The 26,189-nt window shown below is 42.5% G+C and overlaps 1 protein-coding gene across 1 annotated transcript; it reads left to right on the forward strand.

Annotated features, from left to right (window-relative positions):
• Nucleotides 1-25,907, forward strand: LOC121576736 (SUMO-activating enzyme subunit 2). Its single transcript, XM_041890135.2, has 17 exons — nucleotides 1-238; nucleotides 826-909; nucleotides 1,858-1,928; nucleotides 2,015-2,079; nucleotides 2,212-2,312; nucleotides 2,426-2,547; nucleotides 2,733-2,800; nucleotides 3,192-3,313; nucleotides 3,436-3,535; nucleotides 4,848-4,996; nucleotides 5,137-5,230; nucleotides 5,842-5,954; nucleotides 6,308-6,463; nucleotides 6,749-6,845; nucleotides 24,533-24,638; nucleotides 24,747-24,889; nucleotides 25,112-25,907. Exons 1-17 carry the CDS (start codon nucleotides 98-100, stop codon nucleotides 25,315-25,317), a joined length of 1,938 nt encoding a protein of 645 aa, XP_041746069.1. The 5' UTR covers nucleotides 1-97; the 3' UTR covers nucleotides 25,318-25,907.
• The last annotated feature ends 282 nt before the right edge of the window (nucleotides 25,908-26,189 follow it).

The following is a 26,189-nucleotide window of genomic DNA, read 5'->3' on the forward strand; positions in this document are numbered from 1 at the left end:
CCCTTATCGGAGTGAGGAGGTGGTGCCTGCTGCTAGCTAGCCACATAGCTCCTTTCCCTTCTGGTCTTCTGCAGTTTCTGTCTTTTGCTGATCAACAATGGTACAACTAGTGGGGTCACTCCGAAAAGAGCTCGCTGACTCCTTATCCGCTTGCCGGGTGCTGGTGGTCGGAGCTGGAGGAATTGGTTGCGAGCTCTTGAAAAATCTTGTACTCACCGGCTTCAAAAATATAGAAGTGGTAAGTCGTGCAGGGGGCGGACATTTGTTGGGTCTTTGTGCCGTTACAGGCTGATGTGTGAAGGGCCTAGCGTGCTAGCATAGAATGTAGCTAGCATGCTAGCTAGTCTGAAAATAATAGTGTATATATTGGAAAATGTTCACATGGACCTGGCTATATGTAAGTGGTGGAGTTAGCAATGTAGCTATATAGCTAGCTAGCTAAATGCATTATAATAAAAACACAACATTTAGGTCACTTCGTCCATAATTTCAATTGCGCGCCATGTTGTTCTGACTTCTTTGTGGTCGGCTAACATTAGCTAGACAATGCTAAGCAGTCCATAGCGGTATGCTTGAAGGCTAGTTAGTTAGCTGCTAGCAATGCTGATTTGTGATAAGCAATGTAAACTACATGCAGCTAGCTAGATATCTAATATAACGTACGGTAGGTAGGTAGCTAACTAGCTAACAGTATACACTTGTCTTTGTAGCAAAGTCTTTCATACAACGTTCACACTTTTAGTGAACCTGTCCTGATCTTATAAATAGCATTTTTTGTATCAGTAATAGTGTTTTGTTAACTTCGATTTGCTTTGTCTCTTATAGATTGATCTGGACACTATTGATGTGAGCAACCTGAACAGACAGTTCCTGTTCCAGAAGAAACATGTGGGGAAGTCCAAGGCGCAGGCAGGGGACAGATGCTTTGTTGTTCTTTCACAAACATGAGATCACTTGGTCCTTGCATTCTAACATACACTGAGCTTACAAAACATTAGGAACACCTTCCTACATTTTACATTTTAGTCATTTAGCAGACGCTCTTATCCAGAGCGACTTATAGTTAGTGAATACATATTTTTTTATACTGGCCCCCCGTGGGAATCGAACCCACAACCCTGGCGTTGCAAACGCCATGCTCTATCAACTGAGCTACATCCCTGCCGGCCATTCCCTCCCCTACCCTGGACGACGCTGGGCCAATTGTGTGCCGCCCATGAGTCTCCCGGTCGTGGCCGGCTGCGACAGAGCCTGGATTCGAACCAGGATCTCTAGTGGCACAGTTAGCACTGCGCCACTCAGGAGTACACTAATATTGAGTTGCACACCCTTTTTCCCAGAGAACAGCCTCAATTCGTCAGGGCATAGACTCTGCGAGGTGTCGAAAGCGTTCCACAGGGATGCAGGCCCTTGTTGACTCCAATGCTTCCCACAGTTGTCAAGTTGGCTGGATGTCCTTTGGGTTGTGGACCATTCTTGATACACACGGGAAACTGTTGAGCGTGAAAAACCCAGAAGCGTTGCAGTTCTTGACACTCAAACCGGTGCACCTACAACCATACCCAGTTCAAAGGCACTTAAATATTTTGTCTTGCCCATTCACTCTCTGAATGGCACACATAAACAATTCATGTCTCAAGACTTACAAATCCTTCAGTCACCTGTCTCCTCCTCTTCATCTACACTGAATGAAGTGGATTTAACAAGTTACATCAATAAGGGATCATAGCTTTCACCTGGATTCACCTGGTCAGTCTATGTAATGGAAAGAGCAGGTGTTCTTAATGTTTGTACACTCAGTGTATGCTGTATACAATCTAAATACTATTTGTGAATTTACGGCTGGCTGTCTTGCAGGTGGCCAAAGAGAGTGTGCTGCAATTCTGTCCCACTGCCAACATTACAGCCTACCATGACAGCATCATGAAGTAAGTCAACTAGTGTTGTGAGTTGCCGGTGTGAGAACTTAATGTCCTTGATCCTGTTTAATGTTTGGTTTGTTTGTGCATCACAGCCCAGATTACAATGTGGAATTCTTCAGGAACTTCATGCTTGTCATGAATGCTTTGGACAATCGAGGTATAGTGATATCTACTTCCCTCTAATTACACCCTATTTCCCGACCCCTAGTCTGTCCGTACAGTACGTTTGGTATCTTTCCCCCGTTATGGTCCTGGTCTTACCGCCAGCTGAATCTTTTCTTCCTTGCAGCGGCTCGTAACCATGTGAACAGGATGTGTCTTGCAGCTGACATTCCCCTTATTGAGAGTGGCACAGCTGGCTACCTTGGGCAGGTGACTGTTATTAAGAAGGTAAGACATGGATGAAAATAACCTGTGGATGGCGATTAGATGCATGGTCATGTTCAGCGCAAATAAAATACAGTGAATAATAACCTCCCTCTCCTTGCTTTCCCACACTATAGGGTCTTACTGAGTGCTATGAGTGCCAGCCCAAACCCACACAGAAAACCTTCCCTGGTTGTACCATTCGCAACACCCCCTCTGAGCCTATACACTGTATTGTGTGGGCCAAGTACCTCTTCAAGTAAGTCTTGTTAAAGTGCTTTTATGTATCTCACTAGTTGTAAACCAATGTGGAATAGGTCATGATTATTATCTTCATCCTTAGGTGAATGGTGGTATTGCTTGCAGAGATATGTTATATTGCTGGGAGGTTGAGATTAAGCCCATGATAATGACAATCCAGTTTTATTTTCATCTCCACCTCAGCCAGCTCTTTGGAGAGGAGGATGCAGATCAGGAGGTGTCCCCTGACACAGCTGACCCAGAGCTTTCATGTGAGTAAATACAATTTTATTTGCCGAATACAACCGGTATAGACCTTACCGTGAAATGCTTAGTTACAAGCCCTTAACCTACAATGCAGTTCAAGAAATAGAGTTAAGAAAATATTTACTAAATAACCAAAGTTAAAATAAAAAATAAAATAACAACAACGAGGCTATATACAGGGGGTACTGGTACCGAGTCAATGTGCGGGGTACAGGTTAGTCGAGTAGGTAGGGGTAAAGTGGCTATGCATAGAGTAGAGCGCAACACTTGAGAATTCTATAACTGCCACCTCCCTGCCCTCCATGGACCAGAGGAGTGAGATGCACTGTGTCGTATGCAGTAAAAGGCTGCTGTGTACGCTGGGTTTCATTGAGGTCTCTTGTCTCCTATTCTCAGGGAACCCTGCAGACACTGAAGCCCGAGCCACAGCATCTGATCAGGATGGAGACATCAAGCGGGTGTCAACCAAGGACTGGGCACGATCCACAGGCTACGACGCAGTCAAACTCTTCAACAAGGTAGGCTTTAGTGTGAACAAGCATTTACTAAAGGACTGCTTAAGTGAAAGTGTCTTGTTGTCAACAAGCTTATTAGCCCCTCGACTTTGGCTAATAGCCTTTTTATTTGTGTGGTCCTCCAGCTTTTCAAAGATGACATCCAGTACCTCCTGACCATGGACAAGCTGTGGAAGAAGAGGAAAGCGCCACTGCCTCTGGATTGGCTTGAGATTCAGAAACTTGGTAAGATATTAGCATCTTACACTGAACAAAAATATAAATGCAACATGTAATATGTTGGTCCCATGTTTCATGAGCAGAAATAAAATATTAAAAAAGCTTTTTCCTCTCAAATTTTGTGCACACTTATTTTTTTTTTTACATCCCTGTTAGTGAGAATTTCTCCTTTGCCAAGATAATCCAACCACCTGACAGGTGTGGCATATCAAGAAGCTGATTAAACAGCATGATCATTATACAGGTGCACCTTGTGCTGGGGACAATAAAAGACCACTCTAAAATGTGCAGTTTTGTCACACAACACAATGCCACAGATGTCTCAAGTTTTGAGGGAGCGTGCAATTGGCATGCTGACTGCAGGAATGTCCACCAGCTCTGTTGCCAGATATTTGGATGTTAATTTCTCTACCATAAGCCGCCTCCAATATCGTTTTAGAGAATTTGGCAGTACGTCCAACCGGCCTCACAACTGCAGACCACGTGTATGGCATCGTGTGGGATAGCGATTTGCTGATGTCAAGAGTGCTCCATGGTGGGGTTATGGTATGGGCAGGCATAAGCTACGGACAACAAACACAATTGCATTTTATCAATGGCAATTTGAATGCACAGAGAAATCGTGACAAGATCCTGAGGCCCATTGTCGTGCCATTCCTCCGCCGCCGCCATGTTTCAGCATTATAATGCACTTCCCATGTCGAAAATATATGTACACAATTCCTGGAAGCTGAAAATGTCCAAGGTCTTCGATGGCCTGCATACTCACCAGACATGTCACCCATTGAGCATGTTTGGGATGCTCTGGATCGACGTATACGACAGCGTTTTTCCAGTTCCCGCCAATATCCAGCAACTTCGCACAACCATTGAAGAGGAGTGGGACAACATTCCACAGGCCACAATCATCAGCCTGATCAACTCTTTGCGAAGGAGATGTTGCGCTGTATGAGGCAAATGGTGGTCACACCAGATACTGACTGGATTTCTGATCCATGCCATTTATAAAAATTAATAAAAAATAAAGGTATCTGTGACTGACAAATGCATATCTGTATCCCCAGTCATGTGAAATCCATAGATTAGGGCCTAATTTATTTATTTCAATTGACTGATTTCCTTATATGAACTGTAACTCAGGAAAGTCTTTGAAATTGTTGCATGTTGCGTTTATATTTTTGTTCAGTATATATTATATTGCTCCAAGCTGCTGGAGAGTGCAGTGGACCAATTTGAATTTGAAGATTTTTGTTGTAGTAGCTTTGAGGTTTAGGTTTGTGATTGTCTCTCTCTCTCTCCCTCTCTGGTTGTGCGATAGCGTGTCCCCAGGAGGTGACTGGGACAGGACTGAAGGACCAGCAGGTGTTGGGTGTGGCAGGCTACTCCCAGCTCTTCTCCCGCAGCGTGGAAACCCTGCGCTCCATGCTGGCTGACAAAGGGGATGGAGCAGAACTTGTGTGGGACAAGGTGAGGACCTAAGGATGGGACATAGCAGAATCAACACTACCCCACTGGAACAAAATATATTGGCGTAGATAGAAAATAGACCTGGGAAGATTATGCTCTTTTGGCATTGCATTTGAGTAACATTTTCCTCCTGTTGCTAGGATGACCCTCCAGCGATGGACTTTGTGACAGCAGCCGCCAACTTGCGCATGCATATCTTCAGCATGAACATGAAGAGCCGTTTTGACATCAAGTGTGGGTATTTTGGGTGAAAGATGTCGAGCTGTTGTCAAGTTATCTTATTGTGACAATTTATTATTGATACAGATTCATACAAGTGATTTTACTTTCTTGCTTTAAAGTTCTAATGCAGCTGTTTTTATCTCAATATCAAATCATTTCTGGGTAACGATTAAGTACCTTACTGTGATTGTTTTCAATTAAAATAGTCAAAAATAAACAAAAATAGCTTCTTAGAAATAGCCATTTCTCAAGCAAGAATATGGCTAGGACTGTCTGGAAGTGGTCTGAGTGGGCAGGGGGAAACTGAAAACGATATGTTATTGGCAGAGAGGTTTGGAACTCTTTGTTATTGGTCTGTTAACTAATTTACCACCAGATGATGTCACAAGGCAGGCCAAAACTCCATTCCTCCAAAACAGGCTGAAATTTTAGGCAGTCTTTTCAAACAGCAATTACACTAAAAGGCTGTTATCATTTTCACAATTTCACAGTATTCCAACCGCATATTGTGGAAATATATGTAAAACACAGGAAAATCACGTTTTTGACTGCACTGGGCATTTAAATGTTTCTACATCTGTTACCTGTTAAGGTTTTTTGATGTTGTAAATTGTTCCTTGCAGCCATGGCAGGGAACATCATCCCAGCGATCGCCACAACCAATGCAGTCATTGCTGGCCTCATTGTGCTGGAGGCTCTGAAGATCCTGTCTGGAGATGTGGAGCAGTGTCGCACGGTGAGACATCAGGAGTGATCCCTTCTACTCTTAGAGGGTGGTACTCTAACTTTGATAATCTGCCCCTAGCCTGCACACTGGGGGAAGCTTTTTGACAGTATGAATGGGGTACTATTTTCAAAATGCAGCATATCACTTACTTGGCCCAGCATTTTATTGATTTTTTTTTTTTTGTGGGGGGGCAGCAGTTATGTTGTAGCTCCCATACCTGGGGTTCTTTTCATTTTGTATCATTCACTGTAATTGTTGCCATGATGGTTGTAAATAAGTTAATAGCAGATTATGGGTGTTTGGTGTATGCCTACTGTGCTCTGAAACATTTTCCAATGTTCCTTCCTGTATGGTCTTCCTAGATCTTCCTGAACAAGCAGCCTAACCCCAGGAAAAAGCTGCTGGTTCCATGTGCTTTGGACCCACCCAGTGCCAACTGTTATGTGTGTGCCAGCAAGCCAGAGGTTACAGTCAAACTGAATGTGCACAAAACTCTTGTGCTGGCCCTTCAAGACAAGGTAATGCATGCCTCTCTGCCTCCTGTATGCGTGTGATCATGCTTACAATCAGACTGATAAAGACGGACACAAACACAGACTGATAGACATGGTTGGCCAGTGATGAATACATTTTTGACCAGGGAGGCAGAGAAAAAGCCAGATGGATATTGACTGCTTAGAGAGTTGCATATTGATCTATACAACACCAATCTGGTTTGTAGTTTTTGTTGCAACCACCACAACACAGTGAAAAGTGATCAGCATATCCATGTGTTCAGCTAAAGATTCTTGTTTCTTTGTTAGATATTAAAGGAGACGTTTGGGATGGTGGCGCCAGATGTGCAGATCGAGGATGGGAAAGGGACAATCCTCATCTCTTCTGAGGAGGGGGAAACTGAAGGTATGAGACAATCACAGAATAATATCAGACTGTTCCCAAGGAGACCAGTAGAGGATGCCAACCTGTTCCCATGGTGACTGCAGGCCTTGACATTAACGTTTTTAGCCACTTCGGACAAGTAGGACATTTTGCTTTTCTCAAATCACTTGTCTAAAAATGGTCTGTAACACAATGTTTGCATCATTTTATGATGCAAGGGACCACTTTACAAATAATGCATTCATATCTTTTTTTTTACCATCGAGAATCAGACAAAAAGGTAGGCTAGCTACTACACTCTGCCTATTGGCTTCTTGCATATTCAAGCCTACACTGTGCCTCTTTCAGGCTCTCCTGAAAGATGGTTGGCCACCCTTGGTAGCCTATAAAATATTGCAACATTCCAAGTACAACCAAATACTTTTTTGGTTTATAAAATAATTCCCTCCAGGGCTCGAAATTAAGGGCGTCCCATTGTCCCTGGGACGATAAACAATATGTCTACGGTTCAAAATACAACCACTGCACATATACACTACCAGTCAAAAGTTTGGACACTCATTCAAGGGTTTTTCTTTATTTTTACAATTTTTTTTTACATTGTAGAATAATAGTGAAGACATCAAAACTATGAAATAACACATGGAATCATGTAGTAATCAAAAAAGTGTTAAACAAATCAAAATATATTTTATATATGAAATTCTTCAAAAAGCCACCCTTTGCCTTGATGACAGCTTTGCACACTCTTGGCATTCTCTCAGCCAGCTTCACCTGGAATGCTTTTCCAACAGTCTTGAAGGAGTTCGCACATGCTGAGCACTTGTTGGCTGCTTTTCCTTCACTCTGCGGTCTGACTCATCCCAAACCATCTCAATTGGGTTGAGGTCGGGGGATTGTGGAGGCCAGGTCATCTGATGCAGCACTCCATCACTCTCCTTCTTGGTAAAATAGCCCTTACACAGCCTGGAGGTGTGTTGGGTCATTGTCCTGTTGAAAAACAAATTATGGCGTATCGCTGTAGAATGCTGTGGTAGCCATGCTGGTTAAGTGTGCAGCAAAGCACCCCCACACCATAACACCTCCTCCTCCATGCTTTACGGTGGGAAATACACATGCGGAGATCATCCGTTCACCCACACCGCATCTCACAAGACACGACGGTTGGAACCAAAAATCTCCAATTTGGAACCAAAAATCTCCAATTTGGACAAATTTCCACCGGTCTGATGTCCATTGCTCGTGTTTCTTGGCCCAAGCAGGTCTCTTCTTCTTATTGGTGTCCATGTAAAAAAACACACACAAAAAAAAATGTATGCACGCATGACTGTAAGTCGCTTTGGATAAAAGTGTCTGCTAAATGGCATATTATATTTATATTATAAAAAATGTAAATGTCTTTAGTAGCGGTTTCTTTGCAGCAATTCGACCATGAAGGCCATATTCACACAGTCCCCTCTGAACGGTTGATGTTGAGATGTGTCTGTTACTTGAACTCTGTGAAGCATTTATTTGGGCTGCATTTTCTGAGGCTGGTTACTCTAATGAACTTATCCTCTGCAGCAGAGGTAACTCTGGGTCTTCCTTTCCTGTGGCGGTCCTCATGAGAGCCAGTTTCATCATAGTGCTTGATGGTTTTTGTGACTGTACTTGAAGAAACTTTAAAAGTTCTTAATCTTCTACATTGACTGACCTTTATGTCTTAAAGTAATGGACTGTCGTTTCTCTTTGCTTATTTGAGCTGTTCTTGCCATAATATGGACTTTTACCAAATAGGGCCATCTTCTGTATGCCACCCCTACCATGTCACAACACAACTGATTGGCTCAAACGCATTAAGAAGGAAATAAATTCTACAAATTAACTTTTAAGAAGGCACAACTGTTAATTGAAATGCATTCCAGGTGACTACCTCATGAAGCCGGTTGAGAGAATGCCAAGAGTGTGCAAAGCTGTCATCAAGGCAAAGGGTGGCTATTTGAAGAATCTGAAATATAAAATATATTTTGATTTGTTTAACACTTTTTTTTGGTTACTACATGATTCCATATGTGTTCATTCATAGTTTATGTCTTCACTATTATTCTACAATGTAGAAAATAGTAAAAAATAAAGAAAAACCCTGGAATGAGTATGTGTCCAAACTTTTGACTGGTACTGTATAAATATTTATGAAGCAATGACGTTGGTGGAACAGATCAGACTGTTTAGCTTAAAATGTTGATAAAGTTTTATTTCTTCATATTATAAGCTCAACAATGCGCACGTGGCTGTAGGCTACGCACAAATGTTCCAAAATGCAATTAGCGGGAAAATACTGTTCTCAAAAGCGCACTGCCATGTGACGGAGATTAAAATATCTGTTAGAAATTAAGAGGTGATATTTAAAGATGCATCAACTAGCTCGGGTTACTTAAATGACTAGGATAATGCCATTGGCTGCTGGACAATATAAGTATGTTGATTTGAAAACCAATAGAACATGAGAAAAATGCTGGTTTCAATGGCATGTGTTTTATTAAATAATTCTCTTAACATTTCTATGGTCGTATTTTGGCTTTTAAAAAACCAAATAAGACATGCTTCATAAAATTACATAAAACATCTAGGTTTTAAACAATTACGTTTATGGTTAAATAGTTTCAAAATGCTGACCGCCTCCACTCAGAATCAAGGTTGGTGATGTGTGGTGCGCAACAGGCACTGTCCTTCACTCTGGCAATGTTCCCTTGAATTATTTTAATCACTGAGCGCATTTACTGTGAACACTGAGGCTGTACCCACTTTAAGTTAGTTTTAACAGTGGTCAAGTAGGCTACTGTAGCTATTTGATCATAATGTAGGCCTAACAGAGTAGCGTACCATCAAAAACAATGGAGAAAATGCATCCAATAACGTTTTAACATGGAAATAGCTGTTCTATCGTTCAGCCTTCAGTAACAGCAAATGTGTGGTGTTCAATGTAGGCCTACATTCCATGAGACTTTTGAAAAAAACATGCAGAGCTTAACATTAACCTGTTTATCCACGTCCTTCAGACAAGGTTACTGAAAATGTTGTTTAATGCAAGAAACCACTTTACAATATAAAATGCATCATTATCTCCATACCATTTATTACAGAGAATCAGCCACATTATTCTGCCTATTGGCTACTTAGCTTATTCAAGCCAGTCTCAAAATATAACGTTGCGCCTTTAAGACAAAAAAAGCTCTTTACCTGACTGACTTTTTTCAAAGATGTCTAGAAATGCACACGTTTTGTGCTCTTGTAGGAAGCAATAACTCTCCCATTGCTGACTACAAATGATCTATAACTGGGCTAATAACTCACTAACTAGCAAAGGATATGAACAAATGTGCACACGTCCCTACATGTAGCTCTCGCTTTGATCTCAAAACAAGCGCGTCTACTCTCGACTGCTGATGCTGCAAAAACAGTCCAGTTCAAAGTGAATGGCACAGATCCATATATGGCAATGGTCTATTTGCATTTATACAACAGGTGGGTCTAATCCTGAATGCTGATTGGTTAAAACCGCATTCCAGCCGGTGTCTATTCCACAAGTTACCACCGGCTAAATATATGATGTTAAAATGCCTATTTACTCTGTTCCATCTGACAGGCACTTTATAAACTTGATCTCCACTATAAAAAGCATCTAGACATTATCTCACATTTCTTTTAGACTAACATTTAGTTTTCAACAGCGGAGATGTGTACAAACCTTGCTGTCTGTCTCTCTGACATTTGCACATTGTTTCAACATTGACATTTGATCTCCAGCTGTCCCATAGTAATGAATATGTCGGGAGTCAGGATGAGACAGACAGGCAGACAGCGTTTCTCAGCCAGTCGGAATCATGAATCAGCTGGCATCATTTTTATGGATATATACAAAGAAATGTCAATTGAAAAAAGGTAAAACGAAACAAAGTGCAGCTAGTTTGCTGTCTTTACAGCTTCAGTTTGAAGTGATTGTGTTAGCTGTGTTGTTGGCTAGCTCCTCTGAACAACAGTGTCCTGACAGGTGAGCACATTTTCTATGCCAGGCACAATCTTGCCTCATTAGCTCATTGTTATGGATGTATCCAAATAAATGTCATTAGAAAACAGCTTAAACAAATGCAAATGCGGCTAATTTGCTGTAATTCTGGCTGCACTTTTGGACATGACTGTAAGTTAGCCTTATTTGGCTAGCTAGCAAGCAAGGGATAAGAACGTTGCCAGCCAGTATGGCAATGGAACATTTAGAAAGAACGACTGGGTCGTGTCCATAGATACCGAGCCGACTAGGTGAAAAATCTGTCTGTGTCCTTAAGCAAGGCACTTAACCCTAATTGCTCCTGTAAGTCGCTCTGGATAAGAGCGTCTGCTAAATGACTAAAATGTAAATGTAATACAGAACAAAAAGACTGAACGACTGGATCGCGTCTCTGGCAACCGAACTGATAGAACGAACAACCAGCCGGCTTGGGTAGCAACCCTAGATTTGTGTCGGGACTATATCTTGTGGAAGGATGAAATAGTATGGATAAATCAAAATAACATTTTTTAATGAAAATATGGCAATCATTATTTGAATATGTTTGTAACCCGTTGTATAAAAGTGATGATGCCCTCGAAGCCGGTGTTTGGAGGATATATTGGCACGGTTTGCCAATATATCCTCCAATCACCGGCTTCTCTGGCATTATCACTTAAATAGGCCTACTACAGCTCTGATTGGTTATGACGCACCGGTCTGTGTAGAGTGCTGCCTGAGTCATGTCTGTCAATGCAATAGACTCCTACTCAGATGCATTCTGCCTACAACAAAATCTCTTATATAGTTAGTTTTGCATACTAAGTCTTGCATAGTTCATTTTGTTTCGGTATGTTGCATTGAAAGTGGCTATTGAGTTGATTCGATCACAATTCCCACAGTAAAGGGAAACATTGATAGTGGTAACTAACGGGGAAAACTCTGGAAAGTTGAGTGAAGTTCAATCTCGTGCTTCTCTGTGCGCGCTGATATTTCTTCTGAATGGCAGTCCCGGGGGAGCACACATGCTCTCCAGTCTTGTGATCATTTGATCTGAACGAACCGTGCCTCAAGTATTTTGACAGAATCAAGCCTTAATACATTAATTATCCTTCATTATATTTGTCTAACATGACTGCTGTTTAGCCTATATGTTATTAAAAGTCTAAAAGTTTGGCAACATTTTCTGGCGACTCATGTCAGCATCAGTTTGGACATAAAATGAGGCTGTAGCCAATATGCATATCACCTACACTTTTACATGTAGACTTTTTTATTTATGTAAATGAAAAATAGATTAGAATATTATTCCAATATTGGCCCCTTATCCAATTCTGATCGGAGTAATTGTTTGATATTGTGATTTGTGTGCTTGTAAAATATATATATATATTTTTACTTGTCAACTGAAATCTGTTCTTGTCAGACTTTTTTTTATTTTATAATTTTTTTACTTGTTCTGGACAAAAAGACAAGCGTTAATGTCAAGCCATGGACTGTATATTGTACTAGGGTTGGACAATGTCAACCTTTGTCCTATCGTGATTATGTACTCGTAAAACATTGTGATAATGGCAGAAAATAGCGCCAACATACAGCCGGGAAAAACTATTGGATATAAGAGTGGCGGTAACTCACCAGCACTACGACCAGGAATACGACTTTCCCGAAGTGGATCCTTTGTTTGTTTGCACCCCCCAGGGCAATTTAACTGATAACAGATTCTAGTCCGACATAGGAGGCGTGCACACCACCCACCGCTTCCGAGTATATTACTCGCTAATGTTCAGTCTCTGGATAATAAAGTTGACGAGCTCAGGGCGAGGGTTTCTTTCCAGAGAGACATCAGGGATTGTAACATACTCTGTTACACGGAAACATGGCTCTCTCGGGATATACTATCCGAGTTGATCCAGCCAGTTGGGTTCTCAGTTCATCACGCAGACAGGAAAGAACTTCACTGGACTTTATGCAAACTGGAAACCACATATCTTGAAGCTGCATTTATTGTAGCTGGAGATTTTAAAAAAGCAAATTTGAGGAAAAGGTTGCCGAAGTTCTATCAACACCGACTCTAGTACTCGCGCTGCTAAAACACTCGACCACTGAACACTCAACCTCCTTTGGGCAAATCTGACATTTTGCTCCTCCCTTCCTATAGGCAGAAACTCAAACAGGAAGTACCTGTGCTAAGGACTATTCAACGCTGGTCTGACCAATCGGAATCCACGTTTCAAGATTGTTTTGATCACGCGGACTGGGATATGTTCCAGGTAGCTTCAGAGAATAATATCAACGTATATACTGATACTGATCAGGAAGTGTATAGGAGATGTTGTACCCACTGTGACTATTAAAACCTACCCTAACCAGAAACCGTGGATATATGGCAGCGTTCGTGCAAAACTGAAAGTGCGAACCAACGCATTTAACCATGGCAAGGTGACTGGGAATATGGAAGAATACAAACAGTGTAGTTATTCCCTCTGCAAGGCAATCAAACAGGCAAAACGTCAGTATAGGGACAAAGTGGAGTCGCAATTCAACGGCTCAGACACGAGACGTATGTGGCAGGGTCGGTCTGTGTTCTTATCCGCTCTAGCCACCTGAGGGTCTTTGCTACCCCCGGAACATAGGACTCATCAGCAGACAGGACATTTTTACGCCGGTACTAGTGGTGTTCCCGTCTTGGCTGTGGTCTTTTGTCGGTCCACAGCGGGTCCTACCCATGCCGTTTACCCATGCTTCGTTGGTCTGTTTCGCTTGCTGGCCCTCTAATTGCACGTTAGATGGCCCTCCGACCTGCGCCCATTTCCTAGGGTGATATGTATTCCCTTTCTTGTATTGGCTCTACTATTCGCTTTTTTCACTCATTCTGGGCTAGATCAGTCCCGCTTCGCACCCCAGCCCGACCGACCCAGCCCTTAGAGCCAATTCTTATCCCGAAGTTACGGATCTGACTTCCCTTACCTACATTTTTCTAACATGCCAGAGGCTGTTCACCTTGGAGACCAGCTGCGGATATGGGTATGGCCCATCACTTTTATACAACGGGTTACAAACATATTCAAATAATGATTGCCATATTTTCATTAAAAAATGTTATTTTGATTTATCCATACTATTTCATCCTTCCACAAGATATAGTCCCGACACAAATCTAGGGTTGCTACCCAAGCCGGATATGGGTATGGCCCGGATTTTCAAGGGCCAGCGAGGGCTCACCGGAACCGCAACGCTTTCCAGGGCTTGGGCCCCTCTCTCGGGGCGAACCCATTCCAGGGTGCCCTGCCCTTCACAAAGAAAAGAGAACTCTCCCCGGGGCTCCCGCCAGCTTCTCCGGGATCAGTTGCGTTACCTGACTGGACGCCTCGCGGCGCCCGTCTCCGCCACTCCGGATTCGGGAATCTGAACCCGACTCCCTTCCGAACGGCGTTCGCCCATCTCTTCAACTGCTGTTCACATGGAACACTTCTCCACTTCGGCCTTCAAAGTTCTCGTTTGAATATTTGCTACTACATCACGGACTACAAAAGGAAAACACCGACGTCTTGCTTCCGGACAAGCTAAACACCTTTGCCCGCCTTGAGGATAATACAGTGCCACCGACGCGGCCAGCTACCAAGGACTGTGGGCTCTCCTTGCCGATGTGAGCGTGTTAACCCTCGCAGGGCTGCCGGCCCAGATGGCATCCCTAGCCGCGTCCTCAGAGCATGCGCAGACCAGCTGGCTGGTGTGTTTACGGACATATTCAATCTATCCCAGTCTGCTGTCCCCACATGCTTCAAGATGGCCACCATTGTCCCTGTACCCAAGAAAGCAAAGGTAACTGAACTAAATGACTATCGCCCCGTAGCACTCACTTCTGTCATCATGAAGTGCTTTGAGAGACTAGTCAAGGATCATATCACCTCTACCTTACCTGCCAACCTAGACCCACTTCAATTTGCTTACCGCCCCAATAGATTCACAGACGATGCTATCGCCATCACACTGCACACTGCCCTATCCCATCTGGACACGAGGAATACCTATGTAAGAATGCTGTTCATTGACTATAGCTCAGCATTCAACACCATAATACCCTCCAAGCTCATCACTAAACTCGAAGCCCTGGGTCTGAACCCCGCCCTGTGCAACTGGGTCCTGGACTTCCTGACGGGCCGCCCCCAGGTGGTGAAGGTAGGAAACAACACCTCCACGTCACTGATCCTCAACACTGGGCCCCACAAGGGTGCGTGCTCTGCCCCCTCCTGTACTCCCTGTTCACCCATGACTGCGTGACCAAGCACACCTCCAACTCAATCATCAAGTTTGCAGATGACAACAGTAGTAGGCTTGATTACCAACAATGACGAGACAGCCTACAGGGAGGAGGTGAGGGCTCGGAGTGTGGTGCCAGGAAAATAACCTCTCACTCAACGTCAACAAGACAAAGGAGATGATCGTGGACTTCAGGAAACAGCAGAGGGAACACCCCCCTATCCACATCGACGGGACTGCAGTGGAGAGGGTGGAAAGCTTAAAGTTCCTCGGCGTACACATCACTGACAAACTAAAATGGTCTACCCACACAGACAGTGTGGTGAAGAACGCGCAACAGCGCCTCTTCAACCTCAGGAGGCTGAAGAAATTTGTCTTGGCACCTGAAACCCTCAAACTTTTACAGATGCACAATTGAGAGCATCCTGTCGGGCTGTATCACCGCCTGGTACGGCAACTGCACCGTCCGCAACCGCAGGGCTCTCCAGAGGGTGATGCGGTCTGCCCGAAAGAATCACCGGGGGCAACCTACCAGCCCTACAGGACACCTACAGCACCCGATGTCACAGGAAGGCCAAAAGGATCAAGGACAACAACCACCCGAGCCACTGCCTGTTCACCCCGCTATCATCCAGAAGGCGAGGTCAGTACAGGTGCATCAAAACTGGGACCGAGAGACTGAAAAACAGCTTCTATCTCAAGGCCATCGACTGTTAAATAGCCTTCACTAGCACATTAGAGGCTGCTGCCTATATACATAGATTAGAAATCACTGGCCACTTTAATAAATGGAACACTAGTCACTTTAATAATGTTTACATATCTTGCATAACTCACCTCATGTATATACTGTATTCTATCATTGCTCATCCATATACAGTTAAGTCGGAAGTTTACATACACTTAGGTTGGAGTCATTAAAACTCGTTTTTCAACCACTCCACAAATTTCTTGTTAACAAACTATAGTTTTGGCAAGTCGGTTAGGACATCTACTTTGTGCATGACGCAAGTAATTTTTCCAACAATTGTTTACAGACAGATTATTTCACTTATAATTCACTGTATCACAATTCCAGTGGGTCAGACGTTTACATGCACTAAGTTGACGGTGCCTTAAACAGCTTGGAAAATTATAGAAAATGATGTCATGACTTTAGAAGCTTCTGATAAGCTAATTGGAGGTGTACCTGTGGATGTATTTCAAGGCCTACCTTCAAACTCAGTGCCTCTTTGCTTGACATCATGGGAAAATCAAAAGAAATCAGCCAAGACCTCAGAAAAAAAATGCCATCCTTAGGAGCAATTTCCAAACGCCTGAAGGTACCACGTTCGTCTGTACAAACAATAGTACGCAGGTATAAACACCATGGGACCACGCAGCCGTCATACCGCTCAGGAAGGTTGCTCAGCCATGGAAACCCATTTCATGAAGCTCCCGACGAACAGTTCTTGTGCTGACGTTGCTTCCAGAGGCAGTTTGGAACTTGGTAGTGAGTGTTGCAACCGAGGACAGACGATTTTTACGTGCCTCAGCACTTGGCTGTCCCGTTCTGTGAGCTTGTGTGGCCTACCACTTCGCTGCTGAGCCGTTGTTGCTCCTAGAGGTTTCCACTTCACAATAACAGCACTTACAGTTGACCGGGGCAGCTCTAGCAGGGCAGAAATTTGACTAACTGACTTGTTGGAAAAGTGACATTGTATGATGGTGCCACGTTGAATGTCACTGAGCTCTTCAGTAAGGCCATTCTACTGCCAATGTTTTAGTCTATGGAGATTGCATGGCTGTGTGCTCGATTTTATAAACCTGTCGGCAACGGGTGTGGCTGAAATAGCCGAATCCACTCATTTGAAAGGGTGTCCACATACTTTTGTGTATTTCTTCACAATGCTCTCTGCAGTGACCTGGGAATGGTATTTAGGAGAAAAACAACTATTCAGACTATAGATGAAAAACTAAGCCTGCGTCTGTCTGAAATAGCTTTTTTTGCTGTGTTGAAGACCTTAGGGGTACATTTGTCCACTATTCTTTTCCCATGTCCTCCTCTTCTGAGGAACACGGCAGGAAATTGTGAGTGGGGAAATATTTGTCCCTCTGAGCTCCAGACAAAATTACATTCCTTGCAGGGCACATCCCTGCAAAGCCCTCAAGGTGGGGCTTGTTTCATCTTATTTTCTTAACCCTTCCTGTGCATTAACCCATATGGGGTAGTGTGGTGAGGGACAGAGATAGGGACCAGAAGCCAGCCATTGCTGCAGGAAAACCCTAGGCCTTACTGTAGAAACATTATGTGGGTATTATGAATTGCACTAATAACTGTTATTGTGTTCAAGTCGGTCTGTCTATTTTGCTATTGCACATTGAAGAGTGCAAGATGAGAACAAAACATGCCTGTAAAATAGGGACCTTGTAGCAGTCGTAAGGGCAAGGATTCGGCAGAAGGCAGCCAGGTAGAGTTGCAAATAGGCCTATGTGAACGTGTTGATTTTATTTACACAGCGCTGGTGAGTTTCCAAGAATGTGGATATACAGTTGAAGTCGGAAGTATACATACACTTAGGTTGGAGTCATTAAAACTTGTTTTTCAACCACTCCACACATTTCTTGTTAACAAACTATAGTTTTGGCAAGTCGGTTAGGACATCTACTTTGTGCATGACACAAGTCATTTTTCCAACAATTGTTTACAGACAGATTATTTCACTTATAATTCACTTTATCACAATTCCAGTGGGTCAGAAGTTTACATACACTAAGGTGACTGTGCCTTTAAACACCTTGGAAAAATCCAGAAAATGATGTCATGGCTTTAGAAGCTTCTGATAGGCTAATTGGCATCATTTGAGTCAATTGGAAGTGTACCTGTGGATGTATTTCAAGGCCTACCTTCAAACTCAGTGCCTCTTTGCTTGACATCATGGGAAAATCCAAAGAAATCAGCCAAGACCTCAGACAAAAAATTGTAGACCTCTACACGCAAGTATAAACACCATGGGACTACGCAGCCGTCATACCACTCAGGAAGGAGACGTGTTCTGTCTCCTAGAGATGAACATACTTTGGTGTGAAAAAGTGCAAATGAATCCCAGAACAACAGCAAAGGACCTTGTGAAGATGCTGGAGGAAACAGGTACAAAAGTATCTATATCCACAGTAAAACGAGTCCTATATCGACATAACCTGAAAGGCTGCTCAGCAAGGAAGAAGCCACTGCTCCAAAACCGCCATAAAAAAGCCAGACTACGGTTTGCAACTGCACATGGGGACAAATATTGTACTTTTTGGAGAAATCTCCTCTGGTCTGATGAAACAAAAATAGAACTGTTTGCCCATAATGACCATCGTTATGTTTGGAGGAAAAAAGGGGTAGCTTGCAAGCCAAAGAACACCATCCCAACCGTTAAGCACTGGGGTGGCAGCATCATGCTGTGGGGGTGCTTTGAGGGACTGGTGCACTTCACAAAATAGATGTCATCATGAGGAAGGAAAATTATGTGGATATATTGAAGCAACATCTCAAGACATCAGTCAGGAAGTTAAAGCTTGGTCGCAAATGGGTCTTCCAAATGGACGATGACCCCAAGCATACTAACAAAGTTGTGCCAAAATGGCTTAAGTACAACAAAGTCAAGGTATTGGAGTGGCCATCACAAAGCCCTGACCTCAGTCCTATAGAAAATTTGTGGGCAGAACAGAAAAAGCGTGTGCGAGCAAGGAGGCCTACAAACCTGACTCAGTTACACCAGCTATATAAATCATGGGCTGGATAGAAGCAAAGTCTACCGTCTTCAGAACTGGATAATAATTGCTTTATTTGTCTCATCCTCCTCTCTAAATGTGCCGTGATCGGGAGTCCTATAGGGTGGCGCACAATTGGCCCAGGGTTGTCTGGGTTAGGGGAGGCAGGGGTAGGCCGTCATTGTAAATAAGAATTTGTTCTTAACTGACTTGCCTAGTTAAATAAAGGTTAAATAAATAAACATATTGTTTGTTCAATCTCTCAAATCTGTGGTTGAGAATAGCCTATGTCTAGGTCTATAGACTCCGATTTCATTCTCGTTGTTTTTGAAAGCGGCGACGTTAGGACAACACCTTAGGTTATTATAATATTTTGGAAATAGGCTACTGTTCATAATTTTAACTTGTCTTAAAGCTTCTTTAATAGGTCTAGTAGGAATATAGGTTATTGGCCATTTGGTTTTCAGACTCGCATGGAGGAATTTTCTGGCTCTGCGCGTATCATTTATTTTATAATAAGCTTAAACTTGATTAAACTTATCATTAGATTTTTCTATAGGCTATTGATGTTGTTAGTTCTCTCATTTTATTTGTCCCCTGGCTACCCTACGTTTTTAGGCTGTTCAAAATACTTTTTGTGATGGAACTCCGCTAGATTCATTCATTGTTTGATCGGGAGAACGCCATGCATGCATAAAACGATGAAAGCGTAGCCTAGCCCAAAGTCATATTCATAGCCTATCGAATGGAGCGAGAAGGGAATATAGCCTGAAAAATATTTAAACGGCTAGCCACAAGATAGTTAAGGACTGTCCGTTATATACAGTGCCTTCAGAAAGTATTCATACTCCTTGACTTATTCCTCATTTTGTTGTTACAGCATGAATTCAAAATTGATTAAATATTTTTTTCTTTCTCACCCATCTACACACAATACCCCATAATGACAAAGTGAAAATATGTTTTTAGAAATGTCTGCACATTTATTGAAAATGAAATACAGAAATCTAATTTACGTAGGTATTCACACCCCTTTGCTATAACACGCCAAATTGAGGTCAAGGGCATCCAATTTCCTTTGATCATCCTTGAGATGCCACTACAGCTTAATTGGAGTCCACCTGTGGCCAATTCAATTGCTTGGACATGATTTAGAAAGAAACACACCTGTCTATATAAGGTCACACAGTTTGACAGTGCATGTCAGCGCAGAAACTATACCATGAAGTCTAAGGAACTGTCTGTAGATCTCTGAGATAGAATTATGATGGGGCATATCTGGGGAAGGGTATGAAACTATTTCTAGTGTTGAAAGTTTCCAAGAACAGTGGCCGTCCAACCAAACTGAGCAACCGGGCATGAAGGACTTTGGTCAGGGAGGTGACCAAGAACCCAATGACTACTGACAGAACTACAGAGTTCATTGGCTGAGATGGGAGAACATGCCACAACATTTTAGAGAAATAAGCTTTTTGTGCGTATGTAACATTTCTGGGATCTTTTATTTTAGCTCATGAAATATGGGGCCAACACTTACATGTTGTGTTTTATATTTTTGTTCAGTATATTTGGCCTGAATGCAAAGCCCCGTCTGGGGAGAACCAGCCACAGCTCATCACCCGTCGAACATCATCCCTACTGTGAAGCATGGTGGTTGCAGCATCATGCTATGGGGATGCTTTTCAGCGGTAGGGACTGTGAGACTGGTAAGGATAGAGGGAACAATGAATGGAGCTAAATACAGGCAAATCCTTGATGAGAACCTGCTTCAGAGTGCAAACAACCTTTGACTGGGGCGAAGATTTACGTTCCAACAGGACAAAGACCCCAAGCATAAGCATACAGCCAAAGCAACGCTGAATGGCTTCAGAACAAGAATGTGAAAGTCCTTGAGTGGCCCAGCCAAAACCCAGACTTGAATCCCATTGAAAATCTGTGGAAAGACATGAAGAATGCTGTTCACCAGAAGAATGGGAGAAAATCCCCAAATCCAGATGTGCATAGCTGATACAGACCAAGATGACTCAAAGCTGTAATCACCGCCAAAGGTGCTTCTACAAAGTATTGACTCAGGGGTGTGAATACTTATGTAAATGAGATTTCTGTATTTCATTTTCAATACATTTGCATACATTTCTAAAAACCTGTTTTCACTTTGTCATTATGGGGTATTATGTGTAGATGGTGATGGGGAAAAAATCAATTTAATCCATTTTGAATTTGGGCTGTAACACAACAAAATGTGGAATAAGTCAAGCGGTATGAATACTTTCTAAAGGCACTGTGTACAGTGGGGGGGAAAAAGTATTTAGTCAGCCACCAATTGTGCAAGTTCTCCCACTTAAAAAGATGAGAGAGGCCTGTAATTTTCATCATAGGTACACGTCAACTATGACAGACAAAATGAGAGAAAAAAATCCAGAAAATCACATTGTAGGATTTTTAATTATTTAATTTGCAAATTATGGTGGAAAATAAGTTTTTGGTCAATAACAAAAGTTACTCAATACTTTATATACCCTTTGTTGGCAATGACACAGGTCAAACGTTTTCTGTAAGTCTTCACAAGGTTTTCACACACTGTTGCTGGTATTTTGGCCCATTCCTCCATGCAGATCTCCTCTAGAGCAGTGATGTTTTGGGGCTGTCGCTGGGCAACACGGACTTTCAACTCCCTCCAAAGATTTTCTAAATATTTTGACTGTTTGCAGTCCACATTGTTCTAATATTTTTTATATTTATTATGACAACTTTGCCAGAGCATTCTGGAAGACACCGATTTCAACTCCCTCTCCAACTAAACCTGCATGTCGCCTACAACCATTAGAGTGATGGAAAGTTTCTCCCAAATCCACTGACTGTGTTATGGGTCATACAGTACTCTGCTTGCGTAGTGGGTCAGACTGACTCAGACAGACAGGATTGACCGGTTTTAAAATACAAACACACAGTGAGATTCTGAGGGGAATTGCCTTTCTGACAAAAGCTTTGTTGCAGGTAATACACACACTCTCTCTCGCTCTTTTAATTATGTTGTCATGGTAACATGTCTGAATTTAAGTTCCACTCCTTGGCTGGGAGTCTTTTTTTACTTCTAACTGACAACGATCTTTAAAATGTCATCACCTCCGCACTGATTACTTTGGCTTAAATAGTTCAGTGTGTTGTACACCAGTGGAGGCTGGTGGGTGGAGCTATAGGAAGATGGACACATTGTAACGGCTGGAATGGAATAAAGGGAAAGGACTCAAACATGTGGTTTCCATATGTTTGATGTGTTTGATACCGTTCCATTAATTCCAGTCCAACCATTACAATGAGCCCGTCCTCCTATAGCTCCACCCACCAGCCTCCACCACACTCATAAGAAACACAACGTAAACACTATAAAAGATACGTGATACAACGGAAACACCATACAGAAGATACAATGTCAATCCTATGGGCCCTGGTCAAAAGTATTACATTATATAAGGAATATGGTGCCATTTGGCTCCTCCTCCATCAGATCAGACCTATGACATGAAAGCATTGATCGTTCCAAATTGATGTTTTAATAGACTGTTATGATAACAAATATCTGTTATATACAGTGGGGGAAAAAAGTATTTAGTCAGCCACCAATTGTGCAAGTTCTCCCACTTAAAAAGATGAGAGAGGCCTGTAATTTTCATCATAGGTACACGTCAACTATGACAGACAATGAGAAAGAAAATCCAGAAAATCACATTGTAGGATTTTTAATGAATTTATTTGCAAATTATGGTGGAAAATAAGTATTTGGTCAATAACAAAAGTTTCTCAATACTTTGTTATATACCCTTTGTTGGCAATGACACAGGTCAAACGTTTTCTGTAAGTCTTCACAAGGTTTTCACACACTGTTGCTGCTATTTTGGCCCATTCCTCCATGCAGATCTCCTCTAGAGCAGTGATGTTTTGGGGCTGTCGCTGGGCAACATGGACTTTCAACTCCCTCCAAAGATTTTCTATGGGGTTGAGATCTGGAGACTGGCTAGGCCACTCCAGGACCTTGAAATGCTTCTTACGAAGCCACTCCTTCGTTGCCCGGGCGGTGTGGTTGGGATCTTTGTCATGCTGAAAGACCCAGCCACGTTTCATCTTCAATGCCCTTGCTGATGGAAGGAGGTTTTCACTCAAAATCTCACGATACATGGCCCCATTCATTCTTTCCTTTACACGGATCAGTCGTCCTGGTCCCTTTGCAGAAAAACAGCCCCAAAGCATGATGTTTCCACCCCCATGCTTCACAGTAGGTATGGTGTTCTTTGGATGCAACTCAGCATTCTTTGTCCTCCAAACACGACGAGTTGAGTTTTTACCAAAAAGTTCTATTTTGGTTTCATCTGACCATATGACATTCTCCCAATCCTCTTCTGGATCATCCAAATGCACTCTAGCAAACTTCAGACGGGCCTGGACATATAATAATATAATAATATGCCATTTAGCAGACGCTTTTATCCAAAGCGACTTGTACTGGTTTAAGCAGGGGGACACGTCTGGCACTGCAGGATTTGAGTCCCTGGCGGCGTAGTGTGTTACTGATGGTAGGCTTTGTTACTTTGGTCCCAGCTCTCTGCAGGTCATTCACTAGGTCCCCCCGTGTGGTTCTGGGATTTTTTTTGACCCCACGGGGTGAGATCTTGCGTGGAGCCCCAGATCGAGGGAGATTATCAGTGGTCTTGTATGTCTTCCATTTCCTAATAATTGCTCCCACAGTTGATTTCTTCAAACCAAGCTGCTTACCTATTGCAGATTCAGTCTTCCCAGCCTGGTGCAGGTCTACAATTTTGTTTCTGGTGTCCTTTGACAGCTCTTTGGTCTTGGCCATAGTGGAGTTTGGAGTGTGACTGTTTGAGGTTGTGGACAGGTGTCTTTTATACTGATAACAAGTTCAAACAGGTGCCATTAATACAGGTAACGAGTGGAGGAATCTTGCTTGTTTGTAGGTGACCAAATACTTATTTTCCACCATAATTTGCAAATAAATTCATTAAAAAATCCTACAATGTGATTTTCTGGATTTTTTTTCTCAATTTGTCTGTCATAGTTGACGTGTACCTATGATGAAAATTACAGGCCTCTCTCATCTTTTTAAGTGGGAGAACTTGCACAATTGGTGGCTGACTAAATAAATTTTTTCCCCACTGTATATATGTTTTTTAATGGTTTAGGCTATAAGGCCCATGCATCCGAGAGAGAGGGAGGGAGAGATTAACAATGTTTTCTGACTGGCCATTTTGCGCTGCTTTGGTGTACTTCTCTGCTCTGTTCAGCCTACATTCCTCTCTTGCATTCTGTATATAACACATTTATTGAAATAGGCCAGCCTTTTATTAAAGTTCCTGGAGAGCTACTGTCCTGTAGGTTTTCGCTCCAACCCCAGTTGTAACTAACCTGGTTCAGGTTATCAACCAGCTAATTATTAGGGTTAGAATAAAATCCTACAGGACAGTAACTCTCCAGAAACAGGGTTGGAGAGCCCTGGGCAAAACCATCGTCTGTCACATCACAATGTCGTCACCATCGGCAATGGCTGTCGATCATTGTTGATAGACGATACTATCGTAATATCGCTCAACCCTGTATTGTACTCAATGGTATACTCGCTTATCATCAGTATACATATTTCTTATCATGCACCATTCTCTTCTTATAGCAAACAACAGCAAGTTCCTGTCTGACTTTGGGATACGAAATGGTAGCCGTCTGCAAGTGGATGACTTTCTGCAGGATTACACACTCCTGGTTAACGTGATTCACTGGTAAGAGGATATGTATTTATCCGTGTGCTGTATAGGCCTTTGCATTTGCATGACTAATGCAAATTTGTTTCCCTAATGTAAATGTATTTCTGTGCTTGTCTGGAAAAGTGAGGACTTAGAGAAGGATGTGGAGTTTGAGGTGGTGGGTGACGCCCCTGACAAAGCCCCAACCCCACCCAGCACACAAGAAGAGGACAAGAATGTTGCCAATGGCAACAAAGACTCTGCAGAACCATCCACCTCTTCCAAAGGTGAGCAAAACCGACATTGACTACAGAGATGGACTATTTTAGACTACATCTAATAATTCAAATCCTGGTCATAAATCACCTGTCCTGTCCTTAAACCATTTTGTTTATAGTACTGAGAATCATGTGTAGCCATGTTTATTTTGTTGCTGAATGTAAACTCTAAAAGGGTAAATGTCAATCGTCTCTCGTCTGACTTTCTCTTGCTTTCCTTTCTCCTCTTAGCCCCTGCTGAGCAGGATGATGTTCTGATAGTTGATTCGGACGAGGAGGAGCCGTCCTCCAGCACTATGGATGTCAGCATGGAGTCAGGAGGCCACAAGAGGAAGCTCCATGATGCTGAGACAGGCGAGGCTTCAGCCAAGCGCCAACGCCTGGATCAGCCTTCGGCCGGCGAGGAAGACGATGATGACATCATTGCACTAGACTAGTATGTCTCTCCTGACCCCTCCCCTCTTCGGAAGGATGAAACTCTGTGTTTATGTTTTCATACGCTGTTCCTCTTACCAAACGTGTAAATATAAATGTACAAAAACTGTTGTGTGCCAGTTTTTTTTATTTCGGTCAACAGTGTACTGTTTCCAGTGGGAAGTTTAATAAGATTTGATCACAGATGGATAAGATGCTTTAGATTTTTGTATTTTTTATAATGTATTTGTCTCATGTCACAAGTCAGGGTGTGGTTTTTAGGGAGACTGAAAGAAACACATTTAATATCAAATGTTTTTTCAGCGTATTTCATCCAGATCATTGCAAAGTAAACTTTAAAAAAAAAAGTTTTTATCAAACCCAATCATTTCTTTGGGTCTAACATTGACAGGATTTTCTTTGTAATTGTTGACCATTGACCACTTGCAGCGTGAGTTGCTTTGTCACAGCTGGTTAAAAAAGAAATTGTATTGGAGTTTGTTACTTTATTTATACATTCATGTGGTTTATATTTTGAGCCATCATATCCAGTCCTCAACCTCCCTTTGGACCAAATAGATAACGACACAATAAACGCTTACAGATCTAATGACCCCAAACTTGTTTTCTTAAGCTTTAGCAAACACAGTTTTACTGGTATACAGTATCTGTTTGGAACATCAGTACTTTGGCTTGTTTTTACTGGACACCAAGTTTCAATTTGCTAATTTATTTGGGGTGCTTTTTTTTTGGGGGGGTAAGAACTGTGAAGCCCTTTCATTGCTTGGTTTTGGTTTGACAGTAAGTCATGTTTTGTTTTTGCCACAGTTGTCTTCTAAAGGGTTCAGACTGAGAAAAGGCCTCATTATTACAATTTAGGGGAATGGAAATGTGG

This window comes from Coregonus clupeaformis, chromosome 29 (genome assembly GCF_020615455.1).
Source record: "Coregonus clupeaformis isolate EN_2021a chromosome 29, ASM2061545v1, whole genome shotgun sequence".
Taxonomy (NCBI): domain Eukaryota; kingdom Metazoa; phylum Chordata; class Actinopteri; order Salmoniformes; family Salmonidae; genus Coregonus; species Coregonus clupeaformis.